Consider the following 24,363-nt stretch of genomic DNA (forward strand, 5'->3'; position numbering starts at 1 on the left):
ATTAGGATTTGAATGCAAAGTGTCCCATTACGCATTTCATCTTCGCAACAACCTGAGAGATAGCAACTGTCCTGAGAGTTTTGTGGTTGAGCAAGGAGTCTGGGTTTTCCCAGTCTGAACATCTAAACATGACATCATGCAACCTCTCCAGCTGAATTAAACAGCTTCAGAGACAAAGATTGGTGCTGGGGGCATGTGTTTCACCTTTCTGTGCACCTTTTCACTTTTCTGGGGCAACCCAGTCAGAGGGGCAGGGAATAAGCAATAAATTAATACATCTATTATTATTGTCTTGTATGTTGGGTACCATCCCACTCCATGACTACACAATTCCAGGTATGCCCTCTCAGAGCTATGCACTATTGAACTGAATGGTCCTTATTCCCAGGTAAGTCGGTGTAGGATTTCAACAGAAGCCCAAAAGTGCTGACTTAGGGACAGGACTGAAGCATGAGCACCCCCAATGCTGATAGCTGGGCGACGTGATCTCAGTTATCATCATCCCTGACCGCTGGTCCTGCTTAGCTACGGATGATGGAAGTTGTAGACCAAAAACAGCTGGAGACCCAAGTTGGGGAAACCGTGAGCTAAATGGACCCAGTGATCTGACTCTGTATAAGGTTGTTTCCTATGTTCCTACTTATAAAAAAAAAATGCTAGCTGTGGTATTGAGAGTTGTCTGGGGTTTTTTCCCCCTCTTCCACAGGCAAAATTGAAGAGGTGGTTCTCGAAGCGAGGACCATCGAAAGAAGTGCTCCCCCTTATAAAAAAGACGAGCACTCAATCAATGGATTGCCTGATTATACAGTTGAACTCCGGGAACACATCCAGGTAAAAGCTGTGTCTCTTCCTCTCGTTTGATTAACCTAAAAATTTGACTCCTGAGATTAAAGTGATTTACTGAATTCATCTGAATTCCTTCTCTCGGCAGCTCAAGGAAAGTAAAATAATAAAGCAAGCTTCAATTGCTACGAAAGGCCCTAATGAATTCGTCCAAGAGATAGAATTCGAAAAGCTGACACCGGGAAGTGTGATCATATTTAGGTAAAACGTCATTACTTTGGTTGGTGTGGAAAATGGCAGACAGAGTGATGATTAATAGAGCAATCTCAAGCCACTTGGTGCTGGGCTGCGGGTGGTTTGGGTTGAACAGAGATGTCCGTCCACGTAGCCCTACCAGCACAGAGCTCCCCTCTCTGCCTTCCAAATTGGGGCAGCCAGCCTCCAAACTGCATATTCTAGCAGAGGGGAAGGAACTAAACTGGCTCCCCTGGGCATCATTTTAAGTACCATATTTTTCCATGTATAAGACGGTGCTTTTTGCTTTTAAAAAAATTAGGCAAAAATTGTGTGTCGTCTTATACACGGATAGTGAATGCAGGGGGGGATGTGCAATTAATGGCAGCAGCAAGCAGGAGATTGGCAGTGGCGATTGGGCGGGTGATTGGTGGCTGTGGCAAAGCCTTCTGGCGACTGGCTGTGGCAACTGGGCAGGCGATTGGCGGCTGTGGCAAGTGGGTGGGTGGGCTGTTGGTGGCAATGAGCAGGCATACAGTTGGCGGCTGCGGCAAGGTGTGCGATCGGCAGTGGCTGTGTCAAGTGATAGGCAGTGTCGGGCAGGCAGGTGAGCGATTGGCAGAAGTGACCTCCCTCACCCACCCAAAATGCTAAACAACTTAATTTCTTAATTTGGGGTTAAAAAAAAATAGGGGTCGTCTTATACATGGGGGCATCTTATACACGGAAAAATGCGGTAATTGTGTCCAATTCAGCCCCAGTCATTCTGCTAGCTCTACATTAGCCTGCCTCCCCATCCACCTCCCTTGGCCGGCTTGCTCTGCAAGGCTGCAGATGGGATGGTGACCTTGAAACTTCATTAAGCCCCAGCAGGCAGCAGGCAGCCAGGTTAGGATTTCACCCCTTGCCTCTTCTTCCCCCACACCCCATTGACATTTTGTTTTGACCAATCTTTGCAGGGTAAGCCTTGACCCGAAAGCACAAGAGGCTGTTGGAGTCTTGCGTAACCACCTGATTCAGTTCAGCCCTCACTTTCAATCTGGAAGTCTTCCCGATGATTGTTCAGAACCGATACTCAAGACGCCCTTCTCAACGTAAGTTCGCCATTCAGTTGAAACCTATGGGGAACAATGCAGAGGCGATGTAAGAGATTCACTTCCGCAGCTGCCTTCTCCAAAAGCAACCTGTAGCCAAATTAGCTCTGAAGATTTAATACCCCAATAGCCTCTTCGGTAGTGTGCAAGTTGTCTGTTTTTGTTGTGAGTGGTTTGCTACTTTCAAAACAGAGAAGAGACTTAAGATGCAAGCCTAGGCATGCCTACTCAAAAGTAGGTCCCACTGAGATTTTGCAACCTTGCACTTAAGGCTGTGTACCCTATTTTTTTGTTTTAAATTATTCTAAACCAGAAATAAATTTTAACAAAAGTTTGTTTTGTTTTGTTTTTTAACCCGGTCAGTGTATCTCTGTCTCTCTCACAGTATTGCATCGAAATTAACCTTGGCGGACCTAAATCATGTATTATATCGGTGTGATGCTGAGGAGCAAGAGGACGGCGGAGGGTGTTACAACATACCAGACTGGACACCCCTTAAATATGCAGGTCTTCAAGGTAAAAATTGGTTTGAGACAAATGTATTATTATGTACATTAATCAAACTTTAAGCACCTGTATGCCTTCTCTCCTAAAGTCAAATGCAGGCCAGCCATCTACAGTGGTACCTCGGATTAAGTACTTACTGTATTTTTCGCTCTATAGGACGCACTTTTTCCCCTCCAAAAATTAAGGGGAAATGTGTGTGCGTCCTATGGAGCAAATGCAGGCTCCTTGGCTTCAGCGATAGCAACGGGAAGCCTCCGAAGCACAGAGGGAGCGCTCCCTCCACGCTCCAGAGGCTTCGTGTTGCTTTCACTGAAGGCTGGAGAGCAAGAGGGGTCGGTGCGCCCTGAAGATAGCCGCCTGAAGCCTTCATAGTGCAGCGCGAGTTCTCTCTGCGCTCCGCAGGCTTCAGGTTCCTTTCGTTGAAGCCAGGAGAGTCTTGCTGCGCTCCACAGGCTTCAGGGATAAGCTGCATGAAGCCTGCGGAGCACAGCGCAAGTTCCTGCTGCGCTCCTCAGGCTTCAGTTTCCTTTCGCTGAAGCCAGGAGAGCAAGACTCTCCTGGCTTCAGCAGAGAGCTGCGCAGCGCCCCTTCAGCCAAGCGGGAGGAGAAATGGAAGGGGCTCCGTTTCTCTTGCCGCTTCGCTGAAGGGGCGCTGAGCAGAGAGGGGGAGAATTTTTTTTTCTTGTTCTCCCTCTCTAAAACATGGTGAGTCCTGTGGAGCGAAAAATACGGTAACTCGTTCTGGAGATCCGTTCTTAACCTGAAACTGTTCTTAACCCGAGGTACCACTTTAGCTAATGGGGCCTCCCGCTGCCGCTGGAGCACGATTTCTGTTCTCATCCTGAAGCAAAGTTCTTAACCCGAGGTACTATTTCTGGGTTAGTGGAGTCTATAACCTGAAGCGTATGTAACCTGAAGCGTATGTAACCCGAGGTACCACTGTACTTTGGACTGAGGGCACTTGAAAAGCATCCTCATCTCAGTTGGTTTGTTTTTAGCAATTCCAAGCAGACAGCAAAATAGGATGTTCCTCAAGACCTGGTAGCTAGTAGCTCGTCAACCGTGTTTAGCTTGCCATGCCAGACATTGGTTGTCTTCGCATGCTGCATTCTGAGCATTAGCACTAGATTCTAAGTTTCAAAAGGCAGGGAAATACAAATATCTTTTAGCAAGCAGTACAAAGAGAAGGTCAGAGAAATGTTGACAGTAAGTTCAATAGACTCAATTTCGACTTCCCTCCAAACCCTAGTTTATGCTAACCTTGGTTAAGCACCCCACACACCATCACTTGAGTTTCTAGGCATATAGCAAGCAGACCGTACTTCTGAGCAACTTGTCCACTTTTATTTTCTTTCTGTTCAGTACTTGACTTCGTACAGTCGCTTGCTTCTCTACGATGCTGCAGCCACTTGAGGTGAAGCAATGGCCCTAACTTCACTTCATGAATCCGAACATAAAGCAGGCCACAAGTAGCACAAACCGTGGTTTGCAAACTCAATTTCAAATGATAATTTGTTATCCTTGTTTAGTAGCTGCTTACAAGCTGGGGTTTGCAACCTTGCGTCTTTGTACATATTGCCAAACCATGGTTTGGCTTCTGCTTATTATGCATGAAACTCTCATCATAGAACGCTTTCAAAGCTGAGCCTCAAGATAGGACCTAACTAAAGAATATGCAAGTTAGTGACCCACTTTATGGTTTTGTTAAACTCACTCGCCTAGGGTGAGCAGTTGGGCAGCATCTCACATGGCACAAGACTGGAATTAGCATGAGCGCCAAGGACAAAGGACAGTAGGTTTTAAAAAAGTAATCAGTCTGCACTCTAGTTTGTCTGCAGAATTAAACTCACCTTGATTTGGGTGTCTGGTATTTTCAGAATATTATTTTGCAGCCGTTGCCTTCTTTTTAGACACTCAACCTACTTTTCGTGATAGTTTCTTGACCTGTAATACAGAACCATGTTTCTATGGTATTTCAGGAATAATGTCGGTGATGGGAGACATACGACCAAAGAATGATTTAGGCCATCCTTTCTGTGGTAACTTGAGAGCTGGGGACTGGATGATTGATTACGTGAGCGATCGGCTAATTGCCCGTTCTGGCGCCTGCTCAGAAGTAAGTCAAGCAATGCAAAGAGAGAACATTTCCCTCTCAGATAGATATGTTACATGGTCATTTTTGATCATTCATTTTAATTCATTGCAACAATTTGTTTCCCATGAAATAACAATAGGTTGGCAAGTGGCTGAAAGCAATGTTTGTCTACCTGAAGAGGGTTCCTCGTTATCTCATTCCATGCTACTTTGATGCCATATTAGTTGGCGCATACACGTCGCTGCTTGACTTGGTTTGGAAACAGATGTCTAGGTATGTTTGTCCATACCCCAAAAAAATGTGGTTTCACGCAAACACAATTGTATACATTTCTGAACGTTTCATCTGCTCTCCTAAAGAAGTGAAGGAAGTGGTACTATGACCAAGCCAGAGCAATCCTGACCACAGTCAGAAAGTTTCCTCTGCCAGTCTTTCCATATCGGTGAAAGGAAAACTGCTAATACAGTGGTACCTCAGGTTAAGTACTTAATTGGTTCCAGAAGTCTGTACTTAACCTGAAGCGTTCTTAACCTGAAGCGGACTTTCCCATTGAAAGTAATGGAAAGTGGATTGATCCGTTCCGGATGATGAAAAAACACCCCCTAAAACAGCAATTTAACACAAATTTTACTGTTTCACGAGAGCATTAATCCATAAAATGCAGGCAATAATCAATGCACTGTACTATAAAATAAATAAGACAGTATTTTAGATGAAAAAAATTAAAATTTATTTCCAAACTCACTGTTTGGAGGGGGCTCAGGGTCCTCTTCCACAATCACAATCAGCTTGGCTCCCGGCATTCATGGAGGCCTCAGAGAGCTCCTGCGGCTGGAGCCCAGTCGCAGAGCCTCTGTAGCCACCATCAGCGGCATAGCGTGGGTTGTCAGCACCCGGGGCAAGGCAAGTAATTTGCACCCCCTAACCCGGGGCAAGGCAAGTAATTTGCGCCCCCTAACCCCTAACCTGCCGTCGCTGCCAGCTTCTTCTTGCTGCTGCCTGGTCTGGTCTGGTGTGGTTCTCTCCCGCGCTCAGCGCTGCGCTGGGCGGCCGCTGCACTGTCCCTCCCCCAGATAGTCCCTCGCTCTCTCTCCGCACCGCACGCCTGGCACCCACCCCCTCCATAGTGGGCGGCGACGGATCGGATTCGCACAGCCAGCACTGCAGTGAGAGAGAGTGAGTGAGCCAGGTAGGGGCAGAGAGCTGCGAGTGCGAGCGCCCCCCCCAGATGTTGCGCCCGGTGGGGCCGGCACCCCCTGCACCCCCCACGCTACGCCACTGGCCACCATGGATGTTGGGGCTTGGCTCCTGGCATTTGCGGAGCCCTGCAGGCACTGCGGATGTCAGGGCTAGGCTCCCGGCTTTCGCAGAGGCCTCCAAGAGCTCCGCAGGCGCCGCCGATGTCCGGGTTTGCCTCCAGGCAGCGGCAAGGCCTCCGAGAGCTTGGACAACTTACTTCCGGGTTACAATCGTTCGTAACCTGAAAAAACATAAGTTGAAGCATTCGTAACCCGAGGTACCACTGTAGTCTGTTTCACGTGCTCCTGTCCCTCACATAATGTCTCATTGCTTATCGCTCAGTGACTCAGCCAAGGGCTTGATGTGTGCCCCCAGTCATTCTTGGAATCCGATTCATAGCAACACCAGCCAGGATAGCCAATGATCAGGGACACTGGGAGTTGTAGTCCAGCAACTTCTAGAAATCCACAGTTTTCGCATCCCTGCTTGGATAGTGTAGCATGTCAAATATGGTATTTAATTGTGCACATCGGCACACGAGGACTGGGCATGGTGAAGCCTTCTGCATCCCTGGGATCATGCCCGGTAGAAGATCGTAGAATCACTGGCAGATTTGGGTGGTTGGCAGATATTTGCTAGATCAAAAAAACACACCGCAGTCCACTCCACAATTCTGGTGCAGATCAGTTTTGTCTTGAATAAGGAAATTTATGCTCATTTCATGAAATGCAACTAAAATGGGGTTAGCTATTTTTGTATCATGTCAGTTTTGACAAAAATGAACGGCAGTACAACAGAACCATCTGTATGAGTTGTGGTATTGTCCATATACCTTACCTCATACTCTGAATTTTTCAAATACCTTGAAGCCACAGAGGATCCAGAACGTTCCATAAATCTCAACAACGCATGCGTTTGAAATCAGCGCTGCTGGTTGCATTGATCTTGGAAGACTGAAAAGAGGGGAATGTTTGTAGGCTTGAGAAATAAATAGTGTTGCTTTAATTGCAGCTTTGTTCAGAATGGATCGACATTTGTTAAACATCTCTCCTTGGGTTCAGTCCAGATGTGTGGAATAGGGAAGTATCCGTCCTTGCCCCCTCTGTCTCCCGCCATCCAGGATGTTCCTTATAGGCTGAACGACATTACGAAGGAGAGAGAACAGAGCTGTGTTACTTTAGCAGCTGGTAAGTAAAGAAAGAAAGAACATTTTGAATTTGAATGTTTTGAATCTGTTCCAGGTCACCGAATTGGGTGCGCTGGTGCTCTGCAGAAGTTTAGGAAGGCCGGGAGACTTTGCGGAGCAAATATGAGCAGCCTTGCTAAAAACTGTATCGATGGGAAAGGTTGTGTGAACCTAGTAACAAATGCTGGGTTCATTCCCCACTGTGTGCCTGTACTTTGCCTGTCTCCCACATAGAAGAAGTGGGTAGCACCTGGAGGCCCTGAACAGGTAGACAAGCACTGTTAACTAGCCAAGACAAGTGTTAACTAGTCATAAAGGTCCATTTCAGTTGACACACTAACACAGTATTTCTCGAGCTTGGGTCCCCGGCTGTTGTTGGACTACAACTCCCATCATCCTTGACCACTGGTCCTGCTAGCTAGGGATGATGGGAGTTGTAGTGCAACAACAGCCGGGGCCCTAAGTTTGAGAAACACTGCCAACCTAGGAGCAACAGGGGATATTGCATGCTTTTATTTGTGTTGATTGATTAATGGTGGAACAACGGTGATTTAGTCAAGGTGTGTGCGTTATAATACAGGTGGGGAGCTGAGGAGGGATCAACAGAAATGAGAGCATGTTTGGAGTACCATTAAGTTCTTAAATACATATATATTTACTGTTTTAGGCTTACCTCATTTTTCATCTGGCATTTTCCGCTGCTGGGGAAGAGATACATTCATTGCATTGCGAGGTCTGCTGTTAGTTACTGGACGTTACTTGGAAGCAAGGTGAGATCAGGTTCACATGTCCGTAGTGACTAGCTGACGTAGCTGTTGGTATAAGATCACGCCAGTGTAGCCAAGAACTCTTTTTCTTTTTTTTTTATTCACTCTCAGGAATCAATTATGTTCTGGTGCTGTAGCTCTTAACATTTTCCTAACTGAAGAAAATATAAACACACATAATTTAAGATTAAAGAACGGGGGAACATTGTGTATGTATCAGTATTCAAGGACTGTTAAATAATGGGATCTATATTGTTCTAAAGAGCTTAACAGCTCTCAAAAGTAATTTTGTGTCCCTTGTGTTCCAATTATCTTCATTATTCTAGTCACTGTTTGCACTATTTATCTAGTTTTTTGGAACTAAATGTAAATGTGAATTTGGAAACATGTCCTTTTCTTTTCCCTCGCTCCCCCAATTTCAGGAACATAATTTTAGCGTTTGCTGGTACGCTGAGACATGGACTCATTCCCAACTTGCTTGGCCAGGGCACTCATGCTAGATTCAATTGCCGTGATGCTGTCTGGTGGTGGCTACAGTGCATACAAGACTACTGTAAGGTCGTTCCAAATGGCACTGACATTCTCAAGTGTCCTGTATCCAGAATGTATCCTACAGATGACTCCCCTCCTCTGCCACCGGGTCAAAAGGTAATCTATAATTTGCCCTTCTCTTCAAGTTGTGGCTTGACTCTCTTGCTTGCTTGCGTGCATGCATGCGTCACGGGCGTGCTAGCTCTGGGGACAAATCTTCCCATCATGTATCTCTTCCTCACTCGTGGCACACTATGACCTTAGACTGATCTGCCAAGGACTGTTCTGCCTCTACTGTTGGAGGCAGGATGTCTCTGGATACCAGTTGCTGGAAATCACAAGTGCGGGAGGGGGCTGTTTCTTGTAGCCTCCACATAATCATCTGGTTGTCCATAGTCATCTGGTTGGCCACGGTGAGAACAAGAAGCTGGACTAAAATGAGCCTTTGATCTGATCCAGCAGAGATGCTCTTACGCAAACTAATTTTAACTGAGCTGTGACTGTCTCCACAGTTAAAACATCAAACCTTTTTTTAAATAAAATTTTGTGATTGTGTAACACAACTTTGGTACTTCTGTTGTGTTGTTTCAGAGGACAAAATGCCAAATAAATCTCTTAAGTACCATAAAGTACTGTGGCTTCATTCTGTTTTTAAGGGTGGGTGTACACACAGAGAAATTAAATTGTTATAACAAAAGAAAAAATGCAATGGAAAATCACAAATATTTTTTATTTTATTTTTGCTCTCCAGCACTATCTGGTGTTGCATGTTTATAACGCATTCAGAATACTGTTTTTTCACTAATGTAGCTGAGTCCTAAGTGTCTGGCTTAACTTTTTTTGCTGTTCCCATTTGTTTTCTTCTTGTATATTTGAACCAAACCAAATTCAGGACCAGCCACTGTATGAAGTGATACAAGAAGCCATGCAGAGACATATGCAAGGCATACAGTTCCGCGAAAGGAATGCTGGTCCGCAGATAGATCGGAATATGAGAGATGAAGGTAGACTCTGATCCATCAATTTATTTTCTGCACCAGTAAAAATAAAATTCTTCCTTTTTAAACCTCCCTAAACGTTACTTTCGAAGTGTATTGTATTTGCTTAGATGATCTGTCCACACACTTTACAGCCGCATAAATGTTTAAATGTATCTTTAAGGTCTCTCTTGTTCTGGAAAGAGATATTTCGTTAAATGTTAATTGTACTGCACTAGAAATCTTACTTAGTTTTGGCTGGGGTGCTTCTCGGGTCCTGTGTAAGATTCCTGTCTCTTTCTCTCTGTAAGTCTTTGCAAAACATCTGATTTTCACCGTTGGTAGGTTTTAATGTGACTGCGGGTGTGGACATGGAAACTGGCTTTGTCTATGGAGGGAACCGTTTTAATTGTGGCACATGGATGGATAAGATGGGAGAGAGTGACAGAGCTCGCAACAAAGGAATTCCAGCCACTCCAAGGTACAGTATAAAGATTTTACAGCGTTATGGGTATGGCATAAGTACATGGTGGTTGTTTTTAATTCCTCAATAAAAGTGTGCCAAACAATATTTCTTTGGACCTGCAAAGTTATGAGGAAATGATGTATAGATTTTAAAAACTGTATTTTCAGACCCTATTAGCTGAAATCAAAATGTGTAAAGTGCCCGTTTTGCTCAGTCACACTAGGTACAATTTAGCTAGTCGTTCATCCACAACTTCTGTAAGGGCTTATGCACGCAGAACTTTGAGTGCAGGATTTGTCCTGCTTCTGGATTCCAACCCAGTATGTTTAAGGAACCAAGCTGCTTTTCCAAAACATCAATTAGTAGCATAGTTGTGTTCTTCAGCTTAACACATTTTGCCCTGTGCTATTCATTTAGCCTTGTGGGTTGAATAATTATATTTAGTTATATGTGCAAGCTGTCTCCTACATTTCAAAGGCTGCCTGGTTTGCCCAGCTTTTCCATTTTAATATGCGGACATTTCATGAGGCCGGGTAGGTCAGATCCTGAAGACCCACTTCCAATTCCCTCCATGTATAGGAGATCATCAGCTTTCTGATGTCTGAACCAACCCTGTCATCAGCAACTTCTGCAACAATATTAAGCTGCAACAATATTAATCCATGACTGTTCAGATCAGGCCTGCACATTGAAGGGAACCTCGGAAGTTGCCTTAGTCTGATACAATAAGGCATTGTGGTCGGTCCCTCTGTAGTCTAGTATTGTGTATTCTGTATTCTGACTGCCAGTGGCTCTCTGGTGTCACCGGCAAAAGTCTTTGGATCATTTTAACAAAAGATGCGGGGACTGAACCCCAGACCTTTGAGCATGCAAAGCCTGCTGTCCTACTTGGCTAGCTGTCCGGGACCCTGAGAGAATTCTGCTTGCTTGTAACCTTTTCCCATCGTAGTGGCAATAGCTGAAATATGCCCAAGCCCATCAGAATTGCAAGGAGGGTTAGGAGAACGTCTGCGTCACAAATTAGGCATTTCTCCTATTTTTCTCCTGGATTTGTGTGTTGAAATCGGTTCCCAGTGTTTCCCAAACTTGAGTCTCCAAGTTTGTTTTCGGACTACAGTTCCCATCATCCCTGACCACTGCTCTTGCTAGCTAGGGATGATGGGAGTTGTAGTCCGAAAGCAGCTGGAGACCCGAGTTTGGGAAGCCCTGTCCTAGCCCTTTGCAGCCAGCCATGATGTGCCGCTCATCTGCTGGTACAAATTGCTGGGAGGGCGAAGGCCTTGTGTGCTGCTGTTGGGCAGTTCAATGAGTTGGAAATGAGGCGGGGGGAGACAGAAAGCAAAAATGGGAGGCAGAAGAAGGGGGGTCACTGGGAGGTCATGGGTACAGACGTTTAGAGGCACAAAAAAGAGTAGCAAGCTCTGTGGGGAAGGGTGTGTACCTTGGGGGAAAACAAGGGGATAGTAGAGAATGATGGAAATGAGATGTCAAGTTAAAATGGTAACAAAAACACTGGATGCAGCCCCAATTAAAACCTACAAAAGTGGTTCTTGGAGTGATTTGAGTTGTATAGGCTTGGTTTAGACTCAGAATACATAAAATAGAAGGAATCCTAGGGCAGTGTCATTTATAATCTTGCTTTGTAAATCTTGAAACTTATATCTCTCATCCTTTTAGGGATGGTTCTGCTGTGGAGATAGTTGGTTTATGCAAATCAACAGTTCGCTGGTTACTAGAGTTGTCCAAGAATAATATATTTCCTTATTCTGGAGTTACTGTCAAAAGACATGGTAAGTATCTCATCTGCAATGTACGATGGGAACGGAGAAAATTCAAACCATTTCACATGCATTATTTAGTTGTAGTATTTACAACAACTCTTCAAGGTCAGTATTTTTACTTCAAAATCATAATTATTATTAACTATGCTGCACCCGAGGATAATGTTCTGAGTGCGAAGCAATATTTTTGACAGTGGTTTTCAAACTTTCAAGCCTGAGGAGTCTTGTTGACTACCACTGAACACCAAGCCATAGTACTTATATAGAGTATATTTCAGGTTCATGTTTGTCTTTGAAATTAAACCAACCAGTCTTTATATATATATTTTCTGTTGGCACTGAAACATTATCAAAACCAGTCTTTCATGTTATATTGTTTTCCAGGGAAAGAAGAGACCATAACGTATGATCAGTGGAACAGAAAAATCCTGGCACACTTTGAAAAGCTGTTCTTTGTCTCTGAGAATCCAGCAGATCCCAATGAGAAACACCCAACTCTGGTTCACAAGCGGGGCATCTACAAGGACAGCTATGGAGCTTCAAGTCCTTGGTGTGATTATCAACTAAGGCCAAATTTCCCTATAGCAATGGTTGTGGTATGTATTGTGTAAACGTATTTTTCAAACCATATGACTTTTTTCGCTTCTTTTTTTAAAACTCAACTTCTATTACATAGTTTAGGCTGCAGTCCTAACTCTACTTACCTAAAAGAAAGTTCTATTAAATTCAATAAGACATGCTTCTGAGTAGACATGTTTAGGACTGTGCTTTTAGTTTAGCTTTTCTTCACTGGCGCTTTACAAGCTATGATGAGCGAAATGTGATTTGGGGGAGGAATCCCACTGAACATTACTTCTGAAATAACCTCTCCAAAATCTGATGGGCCCGTTAACTCGTTATCATTAGCATGAGCATTTTGCAGGAAGGGCTCTTGATTCCTCTGCTACTGGAGGAAGAAATGAGAAAGTCTTAGGACCCTGATCCACAATTCTGCTGTGTCATGCAGTAGTGTCGGATACTGTGCTATGTTGATCCCATCCCCTTTAGCCAACAAATTCCTATGAATCACTGTATGGAGTTGGAAGGGATCTCAACGGTCATTGAGTCCAACCCCCAACCCCAAAATGCATATATTAGTGCAACTGTATATTAGTGCACAGAAACAAATGCATATACTGCTGAAAACCAAGATGCATTATATTAGGTGAAATGTATATGGGTCTTCATGCTGACTTTTTAAAAAGATGGCAATGACGATAATGATTATAATAATAATAACTTGTACCCCTCCCATGGCTGGGATGCGGGTGGCACTGTGGGTTAAACCACAGAGCCTAGGGCTTGCCGATCAGAAGGTCAGCGGTTCAAATCCCCGTGACGGGGTGAGCTCCCGTTGCTCGGTCCCAGCTCCTGCCAACCTAGCAGTTCGAAAGCACATCAAAGTGCAAGTAGATAAATAGGTACCACTCTGGCAGGAAGGTAAACAGCGTTTCCGTGTGTTGCTCTGGTTCACCAGAAGCGGCTTAGTCATGCTGGCCACATAACCCAGAAGCTGTACGCCGGCTCCCTCGGCCAATAAAGCGAGATGAGCCCACAACCCCAGAGTTGGCCACGATTGGACCTAATGGTCAGGGTTCCCTTTACCTTTACCCCTCCCATCTGACTGGGTTGCCCCAGCCACTCTGGGTGGCTTCCAACATAATAACACAGCAAAACATGCTCTGGGTGGGCGCATAATCTATTTGCAAACTGGTGTGAAAATTGCCTGAACTGTGATCAGCTGTGAACTTAAGATTGGGAAAATGAGAAATGAAGAGAAGGCCAAGTTCTCAGATTCGTCCATCCTTCAGTGAGGTCTAGACTCAGCAGAGTTCATCTGCCATAGAACAATCAGAAGTGCCCACAAACCCCGCAGAGAACAGCTGCTAGCCTGTGATGTTCAGTTTCCCATCGGTGAGGTGCTTTGAAATATTCCCTCCAGTCCCTGCAATTCTGGTGGTTTTCACATCAACTGGGTTCCAAAGTCTCTGGGCTCAAGTTTCCCTGGGCTCTGCTTCCTTCCCTGGCTCTGGGGAGTCAAGAGGAAAAGACAACACTGGCAACTCGGAATATTTGCGAATTGTGCTCTGTTGAAAATTAGGCTATTTAAACACTGGTTTTACACTGAGATTTTAGGTTGCAGTGTGGATAATACGGGGGAGGGGGTAAAATATGTGTGAAAACCAGGATGAAGCTTGTTCATTTAATTTTCCAGGGTTTTGCTATTGGTTTTTAAGTGGTTTTTTCCCCTTGGTTTTTTTATCAAGGCACCTGAATTGTTCTCCCCTGAGCGAGCGTGGAAAGCACTTGAAATGGTAGAGGAGAAGCTACTAGGTCCACTTGGCATGAAAACTTTGGACCCAGAGTAAGTGTGATAGAAGGCTGATTAGATCTTGCTCAGAATTAGGAGCTAAATTCTGTGCAAGTCAGACACAGAAGTCTCCGTCTCCAGGGCTTCTTCATTAACAGAAAAATGGACTTCTCTTCCATCAAATATAAGATTCCTTGACAGAGAAACTTTGTTCAAAAACTCCCAGTGGGTAGCATCTATCTTTCCAATATTTCCCATCTCAATCCAGCTAATATGATTTCCCCTGTGCTTTAATGCAACCACATTTTGAATACATTTGCCAGGGGGGAAAAGTTATCTTTGAACATGTAACTAAAATGGTGCCATGCTCCATGGCTTAAATAAGTTTGTGTCCCCATCAGTGTGAAAATAAATCTTTTGGGGGGGGAAATTAAATAACCATGCCATTTTAAAAGCAGTTTGGGAGACCAAGCTTCCCTGAAGAGGGAATTACGCAACTTGTTGCCACCTCTGAGAATATACGTGCAGAATTGATCTGTTTAATGTTGCTTACAAATAGTGGGGGGGGGGTAGATGGGGGAGGAGATGTTGGAAAAGTTTTGATTAGAATTCTTTTGAATTGAGATCTATTCTCCCTAAACAATTCTGTATCTTTTCATGCAGCTTTCTATAAATGTATTTATTTGCCCTTTGTGATTTTTTTTCTACAGTGATATGGTTTACTGTGGTGTCTACGACAATGCCTTAGACAATGATAACTACAATGTGGCAAGAGGATTTAATTATCACCAAGGACCTGTAAGTTTTGTGCTTCAGCACTTCCCCCCCCCAACAGATTTTGGTTTTCCATTGCCAAAAATGTGTGCCCTTAATTCTGCTTCTCTTGCCTTTTTTATTTTATTTTAAGGAATGGCTGTGGCCAATTGGATATTTTCTTCGTGCCAAGTTGTACTTCTCCAAGTTAATTGGTCCAGAGATCTATGCGAAGACTGTCTATTTGATTAAGAATGCTCTTTCTCGCCATTACGTCCATCTTGAGAGGTAGCTTTTCATTTAAGCAGCTTGAAGTATCGCTGTTTGTTTTGATATTTCTTCCAAAATAATATGGCTCTCTCATCTTGAATACTTACATACACACTGCAGCCAAAAAAGGGGGGGAGAGGGATAATGAAGGAAATTCTTTGCAGAAGAATTGCAGAGGATGTGATGGCTGTTTTTATGAGACCTATGAAATGGAACCAGGGCTTTTAGCTAGTACCAGTGTTTCCCAAACGTGGGTCTCCAGCTGTTTTTGGACTACAACTCCCATCATCCCTGGCTAGCAGGACCAGTGGTCAGGAATGATGGGAATTGTAGTCCAGAAACAGCTGAAGAGACCCAAATTTGGGAAACCTGAGCTGTACATTTTAGACAAGAGTGAGACTGCAAGTGTATCACGAGCCATTATTAATTTGTTGTGATACTTTCATGTCTCGACCCTAAAGCCTTTTAAATTGGAGAGATCTACTGGCCTAGTCCCATCAGCCGTAACCTGTATGCAGAAGTAGGAAATCACTTGTGAATCATTGCATACAAGACATACCTTTCTGTGTGTAGGGATGGGGATGGAGAGTAGAATGCCCACATCAGGCAAGTACCGTATTTTTTGCTGTATAAGGCTCACTTTTTCCCTCCTAAAAAGTAAGGGGGAATGTGTGTGTGCGTCTTATGGAGCAGATGCAGGCTGCGCAGCTATCCCAGAAGCCAGAACAGCAAGAGGGATTACTGCTTTCACTGCACTGCGATCCCTCTTGCTGTTCTGGCTTCCGAGATTCAGAATATTTTTTTTCTTGTTTTCCTCCTCCAAAAACTAGGTGCGTCTTGTGGTCTGGTGCGTCTTATAGAGTGAAAAATACGGTACTTTGCTTGCTTATCATGGTTGCCTGGGAAACTGCAATAACAGATTATCCTTGCAATAGGTTGGAAAGCCAGTTCTTGGTTGGGGAAAGATGTTAAAGTTTGTGGGTTGTAAATCCTTTGACCCACTGAGTCTGCTGCAATGGCCCTGAAATAAATTTCATTTATTGCCACTCCGACAAACTTCAATGGCGCCCACACGCTGCCACTCGCGCTGCCACTTTTCTCAGTTGCCGGATAATAGCAGAGTTCACACGCAGCGTAAAATGGCTTTGTCTGTGTCTGCGTGGTGTCTTCAATAACTCAGCTCGACACCAGTGCTTCTACTTTAACACTCTTTATTTAGAAGCATAACAAACAGAAAAGAAAACTTACAGAATCTAGCTGCATGTTCGCAACTTTCTGTCTCTAACAAAAACGAAACTACCTTGCTCACATTCTCAGACAGACTGCTCTCTGCAGCCCCCAGAGAGCATAAAGTTAAGGGTAAAGGGACCCCTGACCATTAGGTCCAGTCGTGGCCGACTCTGGGGTTGTGGCGCTCATCTCACTTTACTGGCCGAGGGAGCCGGCATACAGCTTCCGGGTCATGTGGCCAGCATGACTAAGCCGCTTCTGGTGAACCAGAGCAGCACACGGAAACGCCGTTTACCTTCCCGCTGGAGCGGTACCTATTTATCTACTTGCACTTTGACGTGCTTTTGAACTGCTAGGTTGGCAGGAGCAGGGACCAAGCAACGGGAGCTCACCCCGTCACGGGGATTCGAACCGCCAACCTTCTGATCGGCAAGTCCTAGGCTCTGTAGTTTAACCCACAGCACCACCCGCGTCCCCAGAGAGCATAGATCAAAGGAAAATGCCCAGGTCATGTGGGCAATGCACCCAGTGAATAAGAACGCTTCTTGGAGTGTTAACTCTTAACTGTCCAGAACCATAACAAAAGAGAGAGAAAATGCAAGGAAGGGGGCAGGACTTGGTCTGGGTGCTCTGTCTTCCGAAAAGTTTTTCGTCGCATGCAGGAATCCATCATGATCTCAGTGTTCTTAGTAGTGGCCAAGCCCCGTCTTATCAGATGGGCACCGTGAGACACTAATGTTTTCCTTCCCCAGTCTTTGTTGTGTAGATTGTCACTGCAGTAACATGCACACACTGTTCTCTGGGCCAAGGTTTATGCTTTTTGGAAACCAGCAGTTCTGCCTCTACCTGGATCCTGCTGGTTTGTTTTGCTTGGTCCTTGTGTACTGAATAACACAGGCTATTTCACTGAAGTACCAAGACAATGAATGTAAATGCAAGCCCCAGTAAAAGGGAAATTGGGCAACAATGGAATGTATATACAAAGTCATCTTAATAATTTTCTCCTTGTGTCCAGTGATTGAGTATAATTGATAGCATTGTTTTGTCACTAATATAGAGTAGAGCAATTTCAGTCCTCGACTATTATTTTGCAGCAGCCTGATTCTCTATTTTAGAGAATCTTATTTTGATTTATGTGGAAATCGTTCCATTTGATTGTGTACTTGGGATGCTTTATTTATTGTTTATGACTATTTGTTATATTTGTAATTATATGAGTTTTTTCATGTTGTATGCTGCCTTGAGCATGGTTTGAACTATGGAAAGGCGGCATACAAATAAAATTATATTTGTATGTAAGAGGCTAGGAGTGAAATTGCTAGTTTTAAGTGTGCCCCTGAGGAAGAACTCATTTCAAAAGGCAGTGCTTTTTTTCTGGGGGGACGCATACCCCTAAACATTTTGTGAACCTTTGTACTTTTGTCCATTTACTCTATTTATTTTCCCCGATTTGAACTATAAAATGGTGATTTTCTTGAGTCAAAATGAGAGTACCTCTAAACATTTTTTAAGAAAAAAAAAAGCAATGTCAAAAGGCATTGGGCTCAGTAAAGTTTTGTCTTCCACGGCTGCAATTCTCCTTCGTCTTTTCCACAGCTGGGACCTTCCCACTTTTTCTAATGTACATTACACCTTTTTAAAAAGGGGGGGGGGCGAATTTGAAATCGGAGCAGTGTGCCAAATAGTTATAATTCCTGGTCTATACCCTTTCACACACACCCATGTGTGCTGTCCTTTATGTGAGATGGGTTGCTTTAATATATTAAAATACTAGGTAATTCCAGTAGTGATGCATTAACTTTTGGCTTGTTTGTTTTGGCAGATCACCTTGGAAAGGTCTTCCAGAACTGACTAACGAAAATGGTCAGTACTGCCCTTTCAGCTGTGAGACGCAGGCCTGGTCCATTGCTGTGATCCTTGAGGTTCTCTATGACTTGTAAACGTGTTTGCCTGCCTTGATGAAACTGCTAGCTTTGTCACGAATGCCGTAATCATGCATATCCTGCTTTAGTAGTGGACTGTGCCTGCACTGGCAAGACACTTGTAGGAGCATTTGATGCCCATCCTTTGAGAATCACACCATGATATTTGTTTTGATCGCGAGGACTAGGATCAGAAAAACTTAAAAGAACCATCACTTGAGAATATAGTCAGATATGTTTAGATTAAAAGTATTACACATTCTACAGTAACAGGTTTCAAACTCGGTATCTCTCTTTTCCTCAAGGTGACAAGCTAATCAAATGTTGATGTGTTATGTGCATACCTATAACATTCAAACGAAGCTGGTTTCAAGTGGTGAATCGGTGCTCTGGAAATAGCTTGCAGAGTCACCTTGAAGGGAGCTGGTTACCTCCTATGACAGGCTGAGGCAAACTCGGCCCTCCAGATGTTTTGGGACTACAACTCCCATCATCCCTGACCACTGGTCCTGTTAGCTAGGGGTCATGGGAGTTGTAGTCCCAAAACATCTGGAGGGCTGAGTTTGCCTATGCCTGTCCTATGATAAGGGTTGGTTTTCCTCGTTCAGGTAATTAAGTAAAAGTCACAACACTGATTCCTGCTTTGCACCATGGAGCCATCATGTCAAGTAGCTGCATAGCAGTTTTTAAACCTTGTGTTGCAGAAGCTTCCTCCATGTGACAGGCTGCTTATCTAAAGCAACTTGCTACAACCATAGGGAAAAAATATCTTTCACCCCAAATGCACTTGATCTGGATCTCAGTAGCCTGTATTCAGCTTTGCCATTATATCAGTGCAATTAATTAATCAATCAGCGAGAGACAGATTAGGCAAGGATGTCCCCTTCTGTTGCAAAAAAAAAGGAAATGGCTTAAAATATACTGTGGTGACAATTAAATTTCACTGCCTGTTTCTTTAATTTGTGCCTGCACTAGTAATACTTTATCGATTTCAGTGCTTTTTTTTAACACTTATCCCCAAAGCAAAAGCATAGTAGTTAGAGGTTTATCAGAGAACATGCTGATCATAGAGGCAGCTTACTTGTATTCTCTGTTCTTAAAATCACACTCAGTGCAGACAAGCAGGTTGGAGAATATACTATGCCGCAGCTATATTGTGATACATATCACTGTTTAAAAGCACAATATAGTTAATTTGTCTATATAGGTACTTTGATACTAAGAATAACTTAAGAAATCTGAATAGTTGATACTTGGACTACGGCTTCCATTTGGTCATAATTATGTCACTGAATTTCACCTAATTTTTTTGGTAGGGTTTTTTTCATCAATAAGCAACAAGTTCTAATGTTTATATTATTTTGACATTTCTAATCATTTACAGTTATAGTAATGGGTGGTTAATTAAAATATTATGTATCTGATTATTATTTTTTTAAGACTCTTATCAAAGGGACTTTGTCTTAGCCTGGTATATATTTCCTCAATGTGTTGGGAAAATTTCCTAGTCTTAACATATCTCTTGGCATTTAAAATAAATTTCATTAAAACAATTAAAGCTGCAATCCTATATTCATTTGCCTGGGAATCAATCCCTTTAAACTCAACAAGGCCAAATTCTGAGTAGACTGCACTGTTTTGTTGCTGGAAAACAAGCTACTGAACCCAGAATCCATTTCCTTGGAAATTAGAGCCAATTAATATGACCAATTTGTGATAAGTGTTACTGAAATTGCTACCTTGAAGAAATTTATGGATATTGCATCTGCCCTTATAATAGCTCCACCTAGATTACCTTTCAGCAGGCAATGAATCAATAATACTGACAGTTGTTAGAGACTCTCGGGCAATTAATATTGTCAGAAAAGCGAATTACCGTCATAGCGACATATTTCCAAGTTGTGCTATTTAGTATTGAAATCCCTTGGTGCTTGGAGTCAAACTTTATAGGAAAATGGCAGCTCTCTTGCATTTTTGCTTCCAGAACGCCACTATCGTTCAGGTGCAATTCAGTCACATACTTGCAAATTCACATTGCACAAGTGGTTTTGGCGCTTTTGCACAGCAAACCTTTCCCCCACCCCACCCCAAAAATATGGCTTATTGCAATAAGGAAAGGGATGGGGGAAAGCACTGAAAGATATAGGATAACAGCTGCTTGAATCTACATCATATAACCTCACAAACAAATCATTAGACATTGTATAACCTCCATGCAGATTGTGTGCAAACAAATCTGGATGAATGCTTAAAAGCAGGTTATCTGGAAGTGACCTGTATTGAGCCCTGTGCTGTCCTGACTGCATGGAAAGGCAGGTGTCTGGTTTTTAATAGCAAAAGGTTTGTTCACAGCTTAAAATTCAGTTTGCCAAATTGCATTTGTTACTAAATAGATTTGCACATGGTTTGGGCATTTCACAACATTGAACAGGAAGAGTGAGTTGTCAGTGTTCTCTGTTCTGTTGAAGTTTTTCTTAAGTTGCACTGCCCTGTCTGAAAACAACAGACATTTTCATGTTAATATATTTCTTATTTTGCAGTGGTGTTAAAAATGCTTAAATACATTTCCGTTCCTCACCTGTACAAATAAATAGCATACCTTAAGATTTTTGAATTATGCTAACTGTTACCAAAAAAAATAATGTTTTTAATGTCAATTGAAATGCCTTAATTGCGGGGGTGGGAACTAAGCATTATTTTACCAACAGTGCTGTTGACCTAAATTTCACTGTCCAAACTTGGTTGGGAAGAAAGGACACTTTTGTATGAAAATCTCCATTCTGCTATTTAGCCAGTGAACTCAGGCATTCATGATCTTTGTTTCTGTCAAGATGGAGAATAGAAAAATCTGTGGAACTCATAGTTAGTATGTGCTTGGAGAACAATATTTAATAAAGATAGAGAGACTTAACAATTAGGAGATACTAGTATCTTATACTACTGTGCATCTTAAAGCAGTATGCAGGTAACTCGTAACCTATGCAAGGATTTGGCCGTGGGGTTCCACACATAAGTGCAAAAAGACGTAAAGCCAGGAACCCCCGGGACTGACACCCCCCCCCCACCAAGTTGGATGGCTTGATTGGTTTGGGGGGAAAGGCTAGAAGGGCTCTAGGACCTTACCAGAGCCCTCGTTCCACCTTCCCAAAAGCTCAGTAAGCCTGCAGTTGTAGCTTTGATGGGAAGGTAGGAAATAAGCTAATGGGGAATGGATTTCCTCTGCTCTCCATTTCCCACCCACAAATGCAAAGCTACAATCGTGTAAGTAAAATAAGCCTGTGAGTTACCTGTACACAATGCGAGTTTAAAATGCCACTGAAGTTTACAGCTTGTTCTAGCAGGCATTGCAAAGCCAACAGGTTAATGCCAACAACATACGATTAACAATACTTTCTGTAGGTAGACCGAAAAGGTAACTGCATATCTTCCACAGTCTTATCTTCTGCCATGCATCCTAGCAATCAGTGTTTCGTTCTCTTTCAAACAATAGAGCAAAAGCCATCTGGGTATCTCATCTGTACATGTTGCTGCTGCTGCTTAACTGAAATAGCGATGTAATTTTCATTTCAGAAGGTACTTACCAAACCTGAAAAACAATTTAAAAGGGAATCATAGTTAATGCTGCATGTCATATGATGAGAAGTGCAATTGTTGCACACGTGAGTCCTGTGTGTCTTGTCCAGTACAGTTATTTTTGTTACATGGACGATTATTTTCTGCAGTTATGTGAGTGACATACAATAAAAGTCTAACAAAGTTGTGTGTCCCTTCATTTATTAAAATATAATCATAACTGGTGATCTTAGCAAGGGATCGTGGTGGTCCAGTGAGAGTTGGAACCTTTTATTAGAAAACAAGAGCCAAATTTGGCATCTCTGGCCAACTGGTGTTAAAAGAAAATGATGTTTCTAGGGAGGTCAAAAAGGAACTTGATGCTGGAGTGCCTTTTGCCTGTAGTCATTCCAGGAGTTTGCCCTGAACTCATTTTGCAGGAGTCAGGATGATGAGTGGTAAGTGTACACCTTCTCAAATCATGTATTTAGATGATGACCTTGGTTGGCAAAAATAAGCCACTTTCAAGAGAAAGCCTAAGCACCATGGGTTTAATGGGGCTTGCCCTTTAGTAAGCACCTGAAATCCTGGAGAGTCACTGCCTGCCAGTATAGACAATACTGGGCTAATGAACCAATGGTCTGACTCAGTCTAAGGCAGATTCCAGCTCACCCATGAGGCAAGGTGAGGCAACTGCCTCAGGCGGCAGAATCCACAGGGGCAGCAGATCTGGCCTCTGAGAAAGTCCTCACCCACTGCTGCTGCAGTAACGACAACTGTGGTGCACTCCTTCGAGGCCAGATCTGCCACGCCACCCCCCAATGCCACCTCTACAGTGGCCTCGCAACAAATAGGAAGCGCTGCTGGTCTCCCACCCCTAGAGAGGAAATGGCAGGGGCTGCCCTCAGGGGCGGACTTTGGCAATCTGGCACCCCAAGCGTGGTCAACATTTGGCACACCCAAATGGAGCTTCTCAGTTTTGTGCCCCCCTCAGCTCGGTGCCCTGTGCAGGGGAGACAGTGTTCAGACCACTCTAAATCTGGCGCTGCTGGGGTCTCCTGAACCTGCCCAGTGTGGTTCAGAGTATTGCCCTCCTGTGACAGCCTTTGATTCTCACTTAAAACATCAGGTAAGGTCGATTTGATTCCTCACATGTATACCTTCCCTGTGTATATAATAATGATGATGATGATGATGATAATAATAATAATAATAATAATAATAATAATAATAATAAAATTCAATTACATATACCCCGCCCATCTGGCCGGACCTCCCCAGTCACTCTGGGCGGCTCCCAACAGAATATTAAAAACACAATAAAACTTCAAACATTAAAAACTTCTCTAAACGGGGCTGCCTTCAGATGTCTTCTAAAAGTTTGGTAGTTATTTTTCTCTTTGACATCTGGTGGGAGGGCGTTCCACAGGGTGGGTGCCACTACCAAGAAGGCCCTCTACCTGGTTCCCTTTGGCTTTGCTTCTCGCAGTAAGGGAACCGCCAGAAGGCCCTCGATGCTGGACCTCAGTTTCCGGGCAGAACGATGGAGGTGGAGACGCTCCTTCAGGTATACTGAACTGAGGCCATTTAGGGCTTTAAAGGTCAGCACCAACACTTTGAATTGTGCTCGGAAACGTACTGGGAGCCAGTGTAGGTCTTTCAAGACTGGTGTTATATGGTCTCGGCGGCCGCTCCCAGTCACCAGTCTATCTTCACTCAATCCTTTGTCCCTAGCGGGGAGGCGCCATTTTGTGGTTTGCCTCTGGTGCCAAAATGTCTTCAGCAGGCCCTGCTCTGGGATGTACAAAGTAACTACCTAGACCCCAAAGCAACCACTCAAGGATCTCAGGATTGTGAGTTTGAGCCCCACATTCATCAAAAGATTCCTGCGTTGTAGGAGGTTGAACTAGATAACCCACAGGGCTCCTTCCAACTCTACAATTCTACGATTTAATGGCGGCCAGAAACTGCATTATGCTGCTACATAATTTATCTGAGTCCCTTGACATGTTGAGAGGGTGGTACTACTTCTGTCATAAGTGTGCCATCATTTTAGAGTACGGATTGCTTTCTTTAACAGTCTGATAATGGATGCTTTTTGTCATGCAGTTGCATTATGTTTGTATAACATTTAGCGCATTCAAGGCTAAGCACCTGACCTGGGCCGTCTGAGCAGAACTGGAATGCAAGTAAGAAATAATGATTACCACTGGAAACTTAATCTCTTAAGGATCCTGCCAGTATTTGCTTTTGTGCTGGCATGGAAATGAGGCTCTAAGCCTATGATGTGTCAGAACATGTATTACAAGTATGTTCAGTTTTATGAAAAATTCCTTGCATCGCAAACGTAGTCACACATCAGCCCCGGTGGGAAATCCTTAAGGAAGCAAACCATAATATACCACATCAGTACAGTGGTACCTCAGGTTACAGATGCTTCAGGTTACAGACTCCACTAACCCAGAAATATTACCTCGGGTTAAGAACTTTGCTTCAGGATGACAACAGAAATCATGCTCCAGCAGTGCAGTGGCAGCGGGAGGCCCCATTAGCTAATGTGGTACCTCAGATTAAGTACAGTTTCAGGTTAAGAATGGACCTCCAGAACGAATTAAGTTCTTAACCT

The 24,363-nt window shown here is 43.6% G+C and overlaps 1 protein-coding gene across 4 annotated transcripts in view; it reads left to right on the plus strand.

Annotated features, from left to right (window-relative positions):
- The window catches only part of AGL (amylo-alpha-1,6-glucosidase and 4-alpha-glucanotransferase), a 48,075-nt gene extending 26,130 nt beyond the window's left edge, over positions 1 to 21,945 (plus strand). For all 4 annotated transcript variants that reach the window (XM_082227708.1, XM_082227707.1, XM_082227710.1 and 1 more), the window contains exons 18-34: positions 707 to 831; positions 932 to 1,044; positions 1,977 to 2,111; positions 2,497 to 2,627; positions 4,598 to 4,734; positions 4,853 to 4,986; positions 6,964 to 7,139; positions 7,806 to 7,908; positions 8,328 to 8,553; positions 9,329 to 9,440; positions 9,759 to 9,894; positions 11,557 to 11,669; positions 12,045 to 12,256; positions 13,967 to 14,064; positions 14,721 to 14,808; positions 14,918 to 15,051; positions 18,086 to 21,945. In XM_082227708.1, the coding sequence (XP_082083834.1) occupies positions 707 to 831; positions 932 to 1,044; positions 1,977 to 2,111; positions 2,497 to 2,627; positions 4,598 to 4,734; positions 4,853 to 4,986; positions 6,964 to 7,139; positions 7,806 to 7,908; positions 8,328 to 8,553; positions 9,329 to 9,440; positions 9,759 to 9,894; positions 11,557 to 11,669; positions 12,045 to 12,256; positions 13,967 to 14,064; positions 14,721 to 14,808; positions 14,918 to 15,051; positions 18,086 to 18,203 (2,291 nt within the window). In that variant the 3' untranslated portion in view covers positions 18,204 to 21,945. The remainder of the gene's footprint in view (positions 1 to 706; positions 832 to 931; positions 1,045 to 1,976; positions 2,112 to 2,496; positions 2,628 to 4,597; positions 4,735 to 4,852; positions 4,987 to 6,963; positions 7,140 to 7,805; positions 7,909 to 8,327; positions 8,554 to 9,328; positions 9,441 to 9,758; positions 9,895 to 11,556; positions 11,670 to 12,044; positions 12,257 to 13,966; positions 14,065 to 14,720; positions 14,809 to 14,917; positions 15,052 to 18,085) is intronic.
- The last annotated feature ends 2,418 nt before the right edge of the window (positions 21,946 to 24,363 follow it).

The sequence above is a fragment of the Podarcis vaucheri genome, assembly GCF_965113315.1.
Source record: "Podarcis vaucheri genome assembly, chromosome: 6".
In the NCBI taxonomy this organism is placed as follows: domain Eukaryota; kingdom Metazoa; phylum Chordata; class Lepidosauria; order Squamata; family Lacertidae; genus Podarcis; species Podarcis vaucheri.